The sequence below is a fragment of the Nasonia vitripennis genome, chromosome 1 (genome assembly GCF_009193385.2).
Source record: "Nasonia vitripennis strain AsymCx chromosome 1, Nvit_psr_1.1, whole genome shotgun sequence".
NCBI lineage: Eukaryota > Metazoa > Arthropoda > Insecta > Hymenoptera > Pteromalidae > Nasonia > Nasonia vitripennis.
Window position 1 is genome coordinate 13791266 of NC_045757.1, and position 15746 is coordinate 13807011.

A 15746-nucleotide genomic window follows, 5' to 3' on the forward strand; every position below is an offset into this window, starting at 1 on the left:
CAATGTTTGAGCGCTTTGCAGTATTTTTAAAATGGAACACAGAAGAAAATTAAGTGCAAAGAGCGCTAGATATTTACTAGTGAATTGAAGAATACAGAATTAATCTTGACAAATTATGCATTTCAAGTTGTTCTTGCAAAAGTAAGAACGTGACGATTCTACGTTTAAGTTAATCTTAGTGTTGCAAACCAATAATAACTTTGTAAATACTTAGAAATTGAACAACATATCGCTCAACCGTTAAATAACCAAGAAGAAATTGAGGACCTTAGGGGAAGGGAAAGTTGATAATAACTGACACGTTTCTCTTGCTCGTCTCTAAATTTATCTTTCTGCTTTCAGTCGCATTCTTGCTTAAGCGATTTAGGACTGTCTATTGTGGTCCCATTCATCTTTAGCCTTGCGTTCGAAAACCGGCGACCGACTGATATTGGAGCGAGAATTTCGATCCACAAATGCAACGTACAACAGGAGATTCGTCAAATTAAAATCACCTGCGTTGCAATCTCAAAAGTTCGTATACACTCGCACTAATGATCTGCGTAAACGTTAATTATAAAATGGCAAAAAATTACAGTCGGGAATCCTGTCCGAGTGCCAAAATGAGGCCCACGTACAAAAAGTAAATACCATCCCGCTGCAATATACATTTACATGAAGTCAAAAATAAACGCGCTGCGTTACGAAGTTTGAAGATGCGGGACAAGCTAATCTCTCGAATCCAAAACAGGAACTATGCGACGGTGTCAGCAGGTCTTTATCCCGTATGCGCTATTCAGAAGACCTATACCCGCGCAGCCCTGTCCCGCGCAGCAGAGCGGCGGCGAAAGCGGAGACCTCGATCTCACGTTTATTATTAACGTCATTTTCGTAAGAAACAGTTCGGTGCGGGGGTGTCGGCTGCCCCTCCACTGAGGAAAAGCGCATGCGAAGGTCTCCACGGCGTGGGACACGCATACGCAGATATTGTGTACACGCCGAGGGAAGAGAGCCAGAAGAAAAAGGCGTCGCTCCGCAGCTAGCCAGATTCGTTCGCGGGCCGGTCGGGTATTACTACCGCCGACACATTACGTAAGTCACGTGGCGATCGCATGGTCGAACGCCGCCAGCGAGAGTCCGTCTGTTGCGCGCGTATAGCTTTTACGGCGAGTCGATGGAGAGGAGAGACAGAGAGAGAGAGAGAGAGAGAGAGAGAGAGGGAGAGAGAGAGAGAGAGAAAGAGAGAGAGAGAGAAAATAAGCTGCAGAGCAGCGATGCTAAATAAAACTTCCCCTCCGGGGCTCTCCGGGCTGCTGGGAGCCTGCCATGCGCTCTAATTTTGCGCGCCGCTTTCCCTCTCTTTCTCTTATTTCTCGTGTAGCGAGTCCCGAGCGCTCGCAAGCTTTCCCGCGAGCTTTTTCGACCGACCGACCGACCAGCGACGGCGTTTCTCGACCGTTTCGTTCGATCGGGAGAGAGAGAGCCCATAACGAATCCCCTCTCTCGACACACATCTACACGCGCCTACATTATTTTCCTCGTTCTTCCGCTCCACAGATTGCAGTTCACTTTTTCGTGTTCGTCCCTCCCCCATCCTCCTCCCGTCCTCTCTCTCTCTCTCTCTCTCTCTCTCTCTCTCTCTCTCTCGCTTGATCGAAAAGGGGATATAGTTACTGAACGAGAGTGTGCGCGAGTGCAAGCGAGAAAAGTCTTACGCCGGAGAAGATCGGCGATATACGTGAATCATCGAGGAAAAAAGTGACGTGTGATTGTTGCCCGACGCGCCGCAGTCTAAAAGTATCGTTTCGCGCGGAAGTGGTTCATACCCAAAAGTTCAGTTTCGCGAGTGTAGCCGGCGGCGATAAATAATATCCCGAGTCGCGGAGCATCATCCCGGCGTGAGAGCGCAAATGCACAATCCGCGTCGATCGAAATAGAATCGACTCTGCTCGCCTGCACCGCTGCCGAAGTTCTGTCTCTCTCGCGCGCGCGCGCGGGCCGAATCGAAAGCAAAAAAGCTCCCAAGAGCCCAGCAGATGTGAATCCGATCGGCGGCAATGGCTGCGGCCAGGTACTGCGTGCTGGCGCTGCTGGTGCTGCTGGCGACCGGTCTCCTGTACACCAGCTGCGCGTTCCGCATCCGCGACAGTCCGTCCACCTCGGAAGTCTGTCTCTCGGGCAAGTGCTTGGGGTCGACGCCGTCTCTCAGTTCCTCGTTTGCCGGCTCGTCGTCGTCGGCTCGACCCAGAAGAGGCTTCGAGCCCGTCAGCACGAGAGGGGGCTTCGCCAAAGGCGCCAGGCAGCAGCAACCACCTGACGAGGCGGAGGCTGCTGCCGGAGGATCGGGGCTCAAGAAAAGAGACAAGAAGCTCCCGACGAGGCCGTGGTCTAAGCTGAGCAAGCTCGAGGATGTCAGCGAGACAGAGGAGGACGACAAGCTTTCCGCCGCGGACAGGATCGACAGTGACGACGAGGCGGTGCAGATCGAAGTGGAGGACGAGGACGAGGTCGTGATCGAGAGCGAGGAGGACGAGAGGCTGTTCAGAGAGAAGTCCAAACGAGAGGAGGAGGATCGCATGAGGCGGGAGAAGGAGGAACAGGAGAGGCGCAAGAAGGAAGAGGAAAAAAAGAAGAGAAAGCAGAGGGAGCTGGAATTAGAGCGAAAGCGCGAAGAAGAGGAGGAGAAAAGGAGGACGGAAAAGGAGAAGGAAGAAAAGCGGAAGAGGGAAGAGGAGGAGCGTCGACAGAGGGAAGAGGCAGAGCGCTTGCTGAGGGAAGAAGCCGAGCAGCGTCTAAGAGAGGAAGAAGAGAGAAAGATGCGCGAGGCAGAGGAAAAGAGGATCAGGGAGGAGAAAGAACGACTCAGGCGAGAAGAGGAGCTGCGCAAGAAAAGTGAGGAAGAGGAGCGTCGAAAGCGAGAGGCCGAGGAGCGTAAGAAAATGGAGGAAGATGAACGGCGAAAACGAGAGGAGGAAGAACGGCTGAAGCGGGAGGAAGAGGAGCGACGAAAACGAGAGGAGGAAGAACGACTGAAAAAAGAGGAAGAGGAACGTCGCAGGCGGGAGGAGGAAGAGGAGCGTCTCAGGGAGGAGGAAGAGTGCCGATTGAGGGAAGAGGAGGAAGAGCGTCTGCGAGAAGAGGAAGAACGTCGCAAGAGAGAGGAGGAGGAGATAGAGGCCGAGAAGAAGCAAAAAGAGGAAGAGGAGCGCAAGAAGAAGGAACTGGAGGCCAAGGAGGCTGCCCGGAAGAAGAAGGAAGAGGAAGCCCGCAAGCGAAAGGACAGAGAGGAGCAGGAGGCCGAGCGAAGGAGGGATGAAGAGGAAGACAAAAAGAGGGTAGAGCGAGTGAAGAGAGAGGCCGAGGAGAAGAAGAAACGCGAGGAAGCGGAGAAGAAGAAAAAACGCTCCAAAGTGAAAGCCGACGTGGACGACGACGACGAGGAAGACGAAGACGAAGACGACGAAGCGGCATCGACTTCCAAATCTCAAGAGAAAGCTACAGAGCCGCCAAAACCACCGAGCCTCAAGACAGCCAAGGAAGCAACCAAGTCCAAATCCAAGCCGGAAGTCTCCAACAATTCGAAGGCCAAACCGGCTCCCTCGAAGAAGCCAACAGCCGAGAAACGTGAGTTCAACGATCCGATCGATCGATATGCGACGAGCAGCAAGTTGATGACCGAACTACCGACTATACCGTCTGCTATCCGTGTGCGTGTGTTTCAGCGAAGCCGAGGACGCCGGCGTCGCTCAGCCTGGCCGAGCTCAACGACGTGATTCTTAGCGTGCCGACCTTCGTGCCAAATTTCACAGCCGTCGAGGATCCAGCCTGTCAACAGCACGGCAAGATCTTTCTGCGCCAGCTGCGCGGTTACAAGCTCTGGGCGCTGCAGAGTAAGTAATTTCTTGTTTTACCTCTTTTTCTCTCTGCGATTTTCTCTTCTTACGAGTTAGCGACTCTATGAAAAGCAATATTCCTCGCTACTTCGTAATATTCTCCTGTAATATAAATGCCTCTCCGAACTGACGCGCGTAAGCCGGAGTCATCCGACTTAGCCACCATACCATATATTTGACGAGTCGACAATGCAGTCTGGCAAACTTTCTGGCGCGTGGTTCTATAAGGTGTATCTAGATGATAAAATTTTCATTATCCAACTCTGCCGCGACAGTGCTGGACTCGAGCGCGAAGATCCCCTCGGGCTTATTGCGAGGCAACGTCAATCAGCTGGGTGACTTCGATCAGTGCCTGGGCGTAGCGGCGCGCGTCAAGGTCGAGGATAAGACCGTCAAGGTGCGAGGAAAATACTGTCTCGCGAGCATGGACCTGTACGCGACGAGTCCGGCGACGAGGCTGCCCGTCAATCTCCTGCAGAGCCGAGCTTTGATCAGAGGAAACATGCGCGACGTAAGTACGTGCACCGATATTGATCCAAGCCCTTTTATTTCAATAGAGAGAGAATTAAAGAGTAACGTAAGTTCTTGGTCTGTCGTGGAATCAACAATTTACGCTGTGTTGTTTGTGAGAAATTTGCAGCCAGGACATTTTGTGCCGAAATTCACGACGGTGAACTGGGCTCTGTGCCTGCCCGCTGCTTGCTCAGCTGAAGACGCCCGTCGAACCGTTGAGAACGCGCTGGAGTATTACAACTTGACCGTGGGAATAAGGTTCGTCGTGGATGTCGACCCGGACATGTGCTATGTTCAGCAGAAGGCGACGAGCTATTCGAAGGAGACCATCGGAGTTCTGTGAGTAAAAATTAGTCGAGAAAAGGCACAAAATCAAAGAATGGAATCATCATCAAAGTTCTCACTCTCTGTCGTTTCAGTTACTTCTACGCCATCTTCGCCTGCTTGGCGATCGTCGCTACGCTGAGAGATCACTTCGCTACTTTGCAGGAAAAAGGTACAAAGAGCACGAGTGAATTATCAATTATCGCATCGCCGACAAAGAAACGTGTACGACCTATCTGTTTCGCTCAACAGGGAATTATTCCGAGAGGATAATAATGGCATTCTCCCTGAAGAGAACTCTCAAAGTGCTGTTTGAAAATAAAGAGGAAAGCTCCTCCGATATCGGCTGCATCCACGGCATAAGATCCTTGTCGACGATCGCCTTGTACGCGGCGCACAAACTGATTCCGATCTCGAGGGTGCCCTACGCCAATCGAGTACAACTCACCGAGGTACGCGTTACAGTGTTCAAATGAACCGCGATTGATTTTTTACGTTAAAAAAAATTAATTTCATCCCGCAGGTGGCAAGTAATCCTCTGAGCACGATTCTCCGAGCCTCGTTATTTTACACCGACTCGTTCCTCCTGCTGAGTGGAGTCCTGACCGCCTACAACATGGCGAAAGAGCTGTCGCGTCGCAACGAGATCCGCTGGTTCTGTCGCTTCATTGCGAGATTCATGAGGTATTGTGCATCGGAAACTATATACAGAGCTTTCTATCCGCCTGATAATAACGCCTCGACATTCCCTTCCGGCAGACTGACTCCCTCGCTGCTGGCCGTTGTCTTCTGGTATGCTTTTGTCATGGAGCACACCGGATCCGGGCCACAGTGGAATTCGGCAGTCAAGGCGAACGCCGATATTTGCAAGGAGAACGCCTGGATCAATCTGCTTTACGTGCAGAATTTCTTCCCCTTCGAGGAGATGGTGAGCTTTTTTTCTGAGTCGTGTATAGACTCGTTCAAGATTTCTCTTGGCAAACATGTTTGATCGATTAATGAAATTGTGCTTTCAGTGCGCGACTCACACACACCAATTGGCTCTGGATATGCAGCTTTCTCTACTGGCACCGGCCCTCGTGTTTTTCCTGCAGATAAAGCCCATCCTTGGCATCGTCATCGTTTTTTTCCTCATCCAGGTCTCGGCGACTCTACGATACTTAGCCACGTCGAATAACAACTTGTCGCTCGTCATCTTTCACGGCATGACGTGAGTAATCCACTCCGTTGTAAATTAGAAGCTTTGCTCAGTTTTGAATACGATCGATTTTCAGAATGAAGCATCTCTACAAAACTGCTAATCTGACCTACTCGCTACCTCTGCACCGAGCGACGCCCTATCTCTTCGGGCTCAGCCTCGGTGTGCTTTTGCATTATACCGGCAAGAACGTGAGGATTCACAAGGTAAATGAATTTTTCAAACAGAAAGCTCAAGGTGATCCGTCGCATTGTTCAAAATAAAATAAGTGTGCTTTGTTATTTTCGTGAAGATTTTTGCCGCGATAGGTTGGCTGATAGCGTTAGCTCTCGGATCTTGGTCGTTATTCTCTCCGTGGCGTCTCGCAAGAAGAGATTACGTGTACGACGTCGAGGAGGCGACGCATTACGCTGTCATAAGTCCGATTTTGACAGCGCTCGCATTGAGCTGGACAATTTTCGCCTGCTTCACGGACCACGGAGGTATGACGGAATGTTCTATTTTCTGCACATTATGATTGATGCCTTTAACGACGCGCACGGAATAATTGCAGGTATCGTCAACCGGATACTTTCGAGCTACTGGATGAAGGTTTTCAGCAGACTGTCATACGCTATCTACCTCTCGCAATTCGCCGTATTTTTCTACTACGTCGGCTCCGCGCGTTATTCGTCAGAATTCCAACCACACAGATCGGTACGTCGTCACGCAATTGTATCTTCTCGACATTATCCCATCAACAATTTTTTCTTTTCTTTCAAGATTGACCTGTTCGAGGCACTGAACGTGTTGTCGGTGTCGGTCGTACTCACACTGCTGTTCGACATTCCCATGCAAGAGGTCAAGAACATAATCATGGAGGTCAGCGACTCGCAGCCCGTCGAGGAGTCTGAGCTAGCCAAGGAGCCAGTACACGCGGAGAGCCGCAACAACGTCGGCAAAAGTTCCCAAGTTACGCCCTCGGAAGACGAGGAACCGAATCCGTATGGCTGGAACTGGAGTCGAGGAACCTTCAAGCCTGCCAAGTCAGAGCCGCGAGAGTACGAGGAGAACGGCGGCTACGACGAGCCGTTCCGCAGCTCGAGGCTCAAGCGACAGGACATCCGGCGTCAGACGATGATCAGGTCCGAGGCTTACGACGAGTGGAGCGCCAACGGCAGCAGAAGAGCCTCCAGATCCGAGGAGCACTTCGACGACGGCAGGAGCAGCCGGGGTGACTACAGCAGGATTAGCAACTCCAGACTAGAGGACGATCTGGACTACCTGCATCCGAGGGAGAGGTACTTCGCGGGCAGGGGCGGAGAGTACAGTAGGTCGCCCATGCGGGACCTGGACGCCCCCGTGTTCCGCAGGTCGGCTTCGAGGGAACGGCCCATCTCCAAGGAACAAGACGTATCAGCCAGGTGAGTGTTCCCCGCATACGCGGTGCTCGTTTCCGCAAGGTTGGTCTGCAAGGATGAATAATTGGCATTCTGTCTTCCGAAGGGATTACGGTAAGAAGCCGCTCATAACGATCAGCAAAGAGGAGGACTACCAGCGGTCGCCGCGCTCCTCTATGCCGCGTTTCTCGGACCAGCAGCGCTCGCTGTCCTCGGAGAGCGACTTCGACGGCTACGGGAGTCGTCACAGCAGCGCGAGCCACGGGCCTAACCGGAGAGTCTCGGCCGAGCCGCGGATCAGCGACGAGGACGACTGGGAGGAAGACCTGAGGATTCGACGCGGCCGCTACCTGCAGGAGAGGGTGAGCTCGCAGGAGCGCGACAGACCGCCACCGGTACTCGAGGAGGAGAGCAGCGGCGGCGACGACGAGTGGGCCGACTCGCTGAAGCGGCGCTCCTCGGCCGAGGGCAAGATGGCTCTGCTGAAGGAGCCCCTGAGACCCGGCAACATGGAGCTCTGGACTGTGTCGAAGATGCAGCTCGGCTCCTCGCAGGAGCCCGACGACGAGGAGCTCGACGAGGAGATGTACCTGCAGCAGAGGCGGGAGTACAGGGAGCAGGGCCCGCCACTGAGGGAAGAGTTCGAGGGCGAGGAGCTCGAGGCGGACGAGCAACAGACGGGCTACGCGACCGAGAGCTTGCCCACCTCCTTCGAGGAGGACGACGTGGCCATCTTGGATTTCGTGCTCAAGAGGAACAGCAAGAAGATCACGGTGCAGGACCTGAGTAAGCTCTCGCCCGACAAGGACATTTCCGCGGACCACAGCTGGAATAAGCTGGACGTCAACAAGTCCGGCTTGTTCAAGCGAGAGTCGATAGTCAAGGTTAGTCTTGTTACTGTACTGCGCGAAGCGATAAAGAACACGAATACTTATTAGAAATCGATGGAACTTTCAGAGCCAAGCCAGCGAGGAGGATCCGGAGTATTTGCTCCCGGAACGACCGAAGCTGGTCGAGCAGGAGCAGGAGCATCCGTTCAAGAAAGCCTGGCAGATGCAAAAGTCCAGATCCGAGGAGGAGGGTCCTGCTGGCTTTATCGTCAAGGTCCAGGAGTCAAAGTCGGCTGTCGTTACTCAGGACAAACAGAAGAACAAACCCGAGGAGGAGAAGAAGGAGGAAGAGGACAAGAGCGATCGCGACGGTGCTCAGTCGGAGGACATCCCCGAGGCAGACGTGACGTGCGACGTGACGATCGTCTGGCAGCCGCGACTCGGCGAGACGGAGGACGCTAAGAGCAGCACCAGGAGCGAGACCTCCTCGGCTACTTCGTCCCAGAGGTTCGATTGGCCCGACGAGGACGAACAGCACGAGGCCCAGAAGAGTCGAAGGAAGTCCGACGGGGATAACTGGGCCTGGGACACTTGACTAAGATGCCAAATCGCTGCGAGAGGAGAGACTTTGCGATGTATTTTATATAATATGTGTACGAGCTCTGAAATCCCTGTTGGTAGAGAAAGAGAGATTCACCAGTCCGAGATCGTAGTTTGGACGATTTTTACATGTGGTCGGTTTTTTACGTGTTTATTACTGTATACAATTTAGTGGATGGGGAGTTTGGGGTCACCAAATCGAATTTCATAAGCGTATGGTGCTTTATTCTATGGGGCTTTTGAAAAAGCACGCATAACGATTATACGAAAAATTGACTTTTTATTTAATTTACAAGGGAGGTTAATCGTCATTTTGTTGTTAGTACATTTTAACGTCACCTGTATCCTCGACATCTTCATCACCGTTATATATTATATTCGTGAATCCAATTCGGAGATCATGTTAAAATTCAAACTATATACACATTTTCGATTATTTACATGCTTACAACGAACTTTAAAACGAACAAAACAGCCTTTCACTACCTAATTTCGAGAATATAGTGCTCTTAAGAATACAAAACGCTTAACTATTCTATTTGAATAAGCGATGCATTTCGTAGTATAGGCTGGCATCGGTCGCAGCCGCTATCGCCCGGAAGACAATAATTTATACAAAGTCCGAGTAATAATTCGGATTGACAATCAAGGTAGCGAAGTCGGCAGGCGTATGATTAATGACTTACATTATTGTATAATGATTAGAAAAAAAAATATTCGTAAATATACAACGGATTATACACTCTCTGCGAGTATACAAAACTTCGCGCGAATAATCGCATAATAAGAATACAAAGTCCTTGCATCAACCGCGTCATTAGCGTTGAGCAACGATCGCGAATTTTCCATCTAGTTCGCGCACTGCAGCGAGACGCCTGTAGAGCAGTAGAGACAAGGCACACGGGAAAAAACAACTTATCGATATAAGAACCAGACTCAAGCCTCTGTGGTGGTAGTTTCCTCGCTCTCGGTTTTCTTCGTCAGCGTGGCCGATGACTTCCTTTCTGTCGACAGAGAAAAAGAAACGAGACGTATAAGTACACACAGGTGCGCTTATTACGCGTAATCCATTTTCGTAACGTGTTCATTTGCGTTCGCCGTATACGAGTCGCAGCGCCTTCAAGTTACATATCACGTACATAAGTATACACTTACCGCGGCGCAAGAAAATCCTCTCGATACCGAGAATCGGCGACTCGAACATCGTCGAGAGCAGAACCGCTCCGCCGAACGTCAGCATAAGATGCGACAACACCTTGCCCAGCTACGGGAGAATGAAAATTATCTGTTGTTAATGTATTGAAATGAATATATTAAGTATAAAATATATTTACGTTACAAATACAAAAAAAAAAGAAAAAGAAAAGAAAAATAATAATTATGATGATTCACACGTCCACTCCTGCGCGTATATACGATTTCGGCTTACCAGGCTAAAGTTGTCGAGATACTGAGGTGCTCGAACCGTCGACGCGCTGTGCAGCTCGACGAGGCCGTTAACGAGGTACGCGGAGTACGTCAGTCTACTAAGGGGCACGAAGGGTCTCCATTTCAGGATTTTCCTCAGCGGACCTGTAAAGTCATTTCGCAGACATTTTAATAATCTTCCCTTTTAAAACAGCTCCTGCACTGTATTGAAAAAAAAAATATATATTTTTCAACGTCGCTGGAAAAACTCCACTGGCTCCTCATTTGGTAAGAAACTAGATACACGTTAAAGAGAGGAGTAAAGATGTCACCTGAATTATCGGTAATGCAGGCGAGGAGAACCCATCCAGTGCCCGCGCTCCACAAGGCTCGATGGAGCGACGAGTAAAAAGCGGCCTCGACGGTGGTGAAATTCTTCCTCGGCCCGTAAAAGACGCTAATCGAGCACATAGACAGCAGCATCGCGCAGCCGCTCAGTATCCAGCCGATCTTAACGGTTTTCTGCGAAAAAAGGCAGGAATTCGATTAAATATCTATCGTGCGAATAACTATTTTATAAAATTTTATTACTTTGTACGAGAAAGACAATTTTGTAATAATAGACGAATGTGCTCTTTGTATAAGATGCGCAGAGGATCCTTTATTACCTTGGATATTTTCGTGTCCGAGTTTTGTATGCGGTAGACGACGTAGCCGTAGACCAAACCGAAGCAGTACGCGCCGGCTCTCATGTGCGTCTTTATGTAGCTGCTTTTGAAATACTCGTTCGCCGAAATATCCTTGATTTCCCTAAAAACGAGTATGCAAAAACGTCATATGCGCGCTTTCGATGGCAAATTTCTTTCTGGAGTTAATCAATTAAAATATAGTGCACTGCCTTTTTGTACTGCACTGGATGATGAAAAAAGTTACTGGATTCAGACTGAAAAATACTCACGGGGTGTAGATCAACAGGGTGGGGTCTAAATTTTGAACTAGAGTAATGATAAACGGCAATATCGTCGCGATGATCGTGACGCTTCCAAGGAGGTAGTGGCCCACTCTGCGCCACTTCCACAGAGGGTAAACGATGACTGGCGCCAGCACAAACAATTGAGTGTCTACCGACAAGTACCACGATTGGAACATGCACTAAAATTTAAAAAAAAAGTATAATTATAGTCATCCTTGTATCTGAAAGAGTAGTATTCATGATTTTAAGCATCGAAAGATCTCGATTATCTTTGTTATTTTACTTCCAACAAAAACGTTTTGAAACGAAAGAGAAAAGCAAACTTTATCTCCGCGATAGCTCGCTAATCGTGAAGAAGTTTTAATACCTCGCACGTTTGAATAAACCAAGAGTAAATAAAAAAAATTGCAAAACTACACAAATGTACGGGACTACGCGTGAGTGACTCAATCCAACACCAAAAATAGAGTCGCTTCGATCGAACGACAGAACAATAAGCAGCAAAGTTATGGAAAAAGAAAATTTTGTGATCATCCTTACGAGCTGATCGGTGTTGACATAGTTATTAACGTAGAGCAGATTAGCCCACCACGAAGCGTGGCATCTCTCGTTCTCCAATTTCATTCGCGACCATAGCGGTCCGGAATCCAACCTCGGCAGCCAGGTCACGTACAGTCCAACGATCACCATGTACGCAGGCGTCAGTCTGCGAATTAATCGTGAATGCACCGAGCGTTTTTTAAATCTGGAGATTAACACGCGCTGGTGAAGGTGAACACGACGGAAGTACGGCTTTTGCGATCTTTTGTTATTGTTTTTGAGACGACTGACATGATTTTGACTGAAATCGCCAGTCGCGTTTAAATCTCTTGCGTGGAATCGAGAAAGAATCTCAAGGTCAGGTTTGTTTGCTGCTTGTAAGTTTAATCGATAGTTTCACTGCCTTAGATTTCGCGGGCAGCTCACGTATATCGATTTGCATTTATACTTGATTTTACTCATTAGAAAAATAAGAACAAAGCTAGAGAGGAAAACTTTTCTCCGTATCCCCGGCTTTAGCTCGTACTCGCGCAGTCTTTTGACAGGTCAATAACAAAAGCCATTGTTACTCAAAGGAAACAACAAACTCCATTCTCGAAGCCGCGCGAGCCAATTTTTCACGCTGGCCGCTCTTTCGCGTCTCTGCGCGAGAAAAGAGACCGCGTGATGGATGAATTCGCGCAAAACTAGTTTGCCGCCCGTTGTGTGTGTGTGTGCGTGGGTATATATGGGTATAAACACGTACCTGAGGTAGCGGTAGATGTACAGCAGGCCGAAGTTTACGGATTTCCTTTTGTCCAGCTCCTGCAGAAGGATACGCGAAAAGAGGAAGCCGCTCAGCAGGAGGAACGTGTCAACGAGCAGAGGATTGTTCAGAAAGATCGAATTCTCCACTTTTCCGATCGCCTGCAATAGATTTGAGCGTCATCAATGCTTATAACTGTACTTGCGATGTATTGAATGTGTATAGCAACTCATCGTATCGATTTAGTAAACGTACCTCCTGCCAGAATTTCTGATTGAGTACGGGTCCGCTGACAACGAAGATGAGCGTGTGGCCGGCTATGATGAAGACCATCGTGAGAAACTTGATGCCCGATATACACTCGAACTTCAGATCTTCGTGGGCTCGTCCGCAGAGTTTTTTCAAATTCGACGGCATGGAGAAGGCCAGCAATACCTGAGGCAGCACATCCCTTGGCATGTCGTCCGATTTGACGCAGAAAATGTCGTACAACGTACCGACGATTATGATGGCTATCAGCACCGATATCACAGATCTGAGAAATAATTACGAAATCGTGTAAGATTCTGCATACGAGTTCACAACAGTCTCTTAAATCGTATACAGCGCACACAGATCGCGCCCGATTCATTCAACTTTGGCCTTCCATACGTGAGTCAGCCGTATCCGTTAGTGTATATATATATATATATATATATATATATATATATATATATATATATATATATATATATATATATATACACACACACACACAAAGCGCGTGCGCGCGCGTTGGTAAATAAAAATGCATCGATTCGAGAACGACAAATAATAAACGTCATTTGTATTTCGCTGAGTTCGTGAAACCCGTACAAGCTGCGATGGACTCGATGACGCAAGGTCAGCTCGCACACGAGTGCAATGCAGTGTTACGAATTTCATAATCGACATAGAATCTCCACTTTCACTAGTGTCAACCGGTAGAAGAGTGATCGGTGCTGTATACTCACAGGTAGGCAATCTCGTAGGGATTAATGGTAACCGGCTCGTTCTTGTAACAGGCGTCAGCTGGAATCGTCGTTTTCACCTCGAAGTTCGTTCTGGCCAAAGTGTTGGCGATTATCGTCTCGATGACCTCTTCGACATCCTTGTTGGTACAGGCGTCCGGTATGCAGATTCCCCAGTGCAGTTCGTCGATCTTGTCGTCGTAGCGCTGCTCAAGCTTCATGAATTTGCGCCACATGGGCGAGAGCACTCTCTTCACGTCGCCGTACGAGTCATCCGGGATACCGATTTTCACGTTGCCCAGACAGTATTGGCCCCGGATCGAGGCGGGCGCCGCGTCATCGGCGTTCAGACCGATTTCCAGACATTCGTCGAAGTTGCCCAGGTGATATGTCGAGCCGCTGCAGAGAGTAAAGCGAGAGAATGGTTATATTGTGAAGTCGGCGTGCGCTAATTAAAAATAATTTGATGAGGAAGCATTGAAGACTGGCGTTCCCACGATTCCCGGTATAGTACGCGAGTACATAGATTTGGAAATTGGAAATCGGCGTTTTGAGATCTGATTACCATAGTTATGTAAACGATGGTGTGGGTATATATCTTCACGTTGTATCACAATCTCAGCTCATAAATATGCATTATGATTACCGATATTACGTATAAAATTCCCGTATGTTATGATATACGAGTTTGCATCAATATCTCTGCGTACTTGTATATTAAATCCAATTTTTATAACGCATTTACGCCAAACCAATACATTCCTCACAAAAATTCAAAAATAGTTACTTACCCAAGTACACCCTCCGGTAGTTTTCCCGAAGCATCGTAGAACTCAACAGCCCAGGTGGTGAGGTTGTGCAGCCCCGCGATCACGAGTTTGCACTGTTCACGACACTTGGCGTTACCGATTCTGTCGACCAGACCGGCAAGAAAATCAAGATCGCGAGCGATGAAGGGTAGCGCGTAGCTGTCATAGTCCGTTTCGTAGGAAATCGGTTGGGAAATGGCGGCCGCCGATTCCTGTGGTAGCTCAGCGAACACGATGTTCTTTTCCTCAAATGCGTGGGCGCAAATAAAAATGCCTAACAGGGGGATCAGGTAGGGTAACTTCATTTTTGAGGTTGGGAAAATGACATTAACGATTGATGTAGGTAATAAGTCGGCGATCAAAGTTTGTAATAAAAAAATAATGCACAACGTCGTAGCATGCAACGCACAAATTTTTAGTTCAGAAATAGAAATGTAAAACAAATGTTAGCAGAAATACTGTCTTTACAAAAATTCTTCTCACAATCCACAGCCTACATAATTTTCAGTACCACGTCAAAGTTCTTATCTATAGCAAACGTAAAGAAAATAGCGCAAATTTTCAAAAATTCACTGATCACAATAACATCCTCCCGCACTCAATTGCAAAGTCCCGATCGGAGAAAGAGTCCACCTTGACACAAGCGAGCGAGCGAAACTGTAGCGCGCGATTGCCAGGGAAAGAGAGAGAGTAAACGACTTAGCTTCTGGCCGGCGAACGACCGACGACTGTTTTGGCGCGTCAGCAGGTGCTCGCTTGATCGCGCGGGTGTCCGATGCAGCAGTGGCCTGGTGGAAGGGAAAGGAGCTGAAATCCTACTCCGGCCGGGGCTTTCGCGCGCGGTGGCGGCGCTCCGACGCTGGCCTCGGCATTAGGAATTCCGCGATTTGCCAGCGTATGATCGCTCCTTTATTACGTCGTTGACGTGTTGTTGGTACTGGTTTTTTTTTTCGGCTTTGCGGTATTTCGCCAAAAAACTGTGACGCATACAACGAGACGATTATGATCTTGGGCGGAAGAGGGACAAGGTTTTTTGCGGGAGATGGGTTTAGGTTTGCCAAGATTTTTGGAAAGTCTGGCGTGTCGTTTACTTTTGAAATTTTTTTGGAGCAATAAGAAAACGCGTACGCGCCATCTATCTACACTGCGAGCAACTGTCTTCTTGTAGACTCGTGTGCACTAACATCATGCAAAAACTGTATTTCCGCGTATTTAGTGAGTTATATATATATATATATATATATATATATATATATATATATATATATCGGAAAGTTTAAAAAGTAAAGAGACCCTTCGTTGTCGACTTTTTCTCCTGGAGGAAGCAAAACGTAAGTACGGTTATGCATGGGAAAAGATTTTCAGCGATTTTTCGCTTCCATGTCCCACTCTCCAAAGTCACGACGAGCGGACCAATTAGCGCGCGTGTTTACTGTTTCTATCTTTGTCTCTGTTCTCCCCACTCTTCCTAGTCTACCGCCTGGCTGGCGGGATTGGGAGTTTAAACTTGGTTCGCGCGCTCAGTTCGCGCGCTTGAAGGTTAATAAGGATGGCGGCCAGAAAGTCT

At 48.7% G+C, this 15746-nt stretch overlaps 2 protein-coding genes across 3 annotated transcripts; one reads left to right on the forward strand and one right to left on the reverse strand.

Annotated features, from left to right (window-relative positions):
• The first annotated feature begins 1340 nt into the window (after positions 1-1340).
• Positions 1341-10060, forward strand: LOC100113885. Its single transcript, XM_016987367.3, has 15 exons — positions 1341-3603; positions 3702-3869; positions 4148-4383; positions 4513-4724; positions 4805-4881; positions 4962-5161; positions 5233-5393; positions 5469-5637; positions 5726-5919; positions 5984-6113; positions 6200-6389; positions 6461-6603; positions 6670-7310; positions 7393-8170; positions 8244-10060. The coding sequence occupies exons 1-15, from the start codon at positions 2037-2039 to the stop codon at positions 8709-8711; spliced, it is 5334 nt and encodes a 1777-aa protein (XP_016842856.2). The 5' UTR covers positions 1341-2036; the 3' UTR covers positions 8712-10060.
• On the reverse strand, positions 8977-15063 carry LOC100113821 (nose resistant to fluoxetine protein 6). Of its 2 annotated transcripts, XM_031927451.2 has the most exons (11): positions 14162-15063; positions 13374-13769; positions 12637-12916; positions 12382-12542; positions 11637-11802; positions 11082-11275; positions 10792-10933; positions 10456-10645; positions 10146-10288; positions 9872-9980; positions 8977-9720 (listed from the first exon to the last, which is right to left on the reverse strand). In XM_031927451.2, the coding sequence occupies exons 1-11, from the start codon at positions 14482-14484 to the stop codon at positions 9653-9655; spliced, it is 2172 nt and encodes a 723-aa protein (XP_031783311.1). In that variant the 5' UTR covers positions 14485-15063; the 3' UTR covers positions 8977-9652. The 2 variants fall into 2 exon arrangements, with proteins under 2 accessions (XP_031783311.1, XP_031783301.1); XM_031927441.2 differs by having other exon boundaries at positions 8977-9980; positions 14162-15058.
• Positions 15064-15746: the final 683 nt, after the last annotated feature.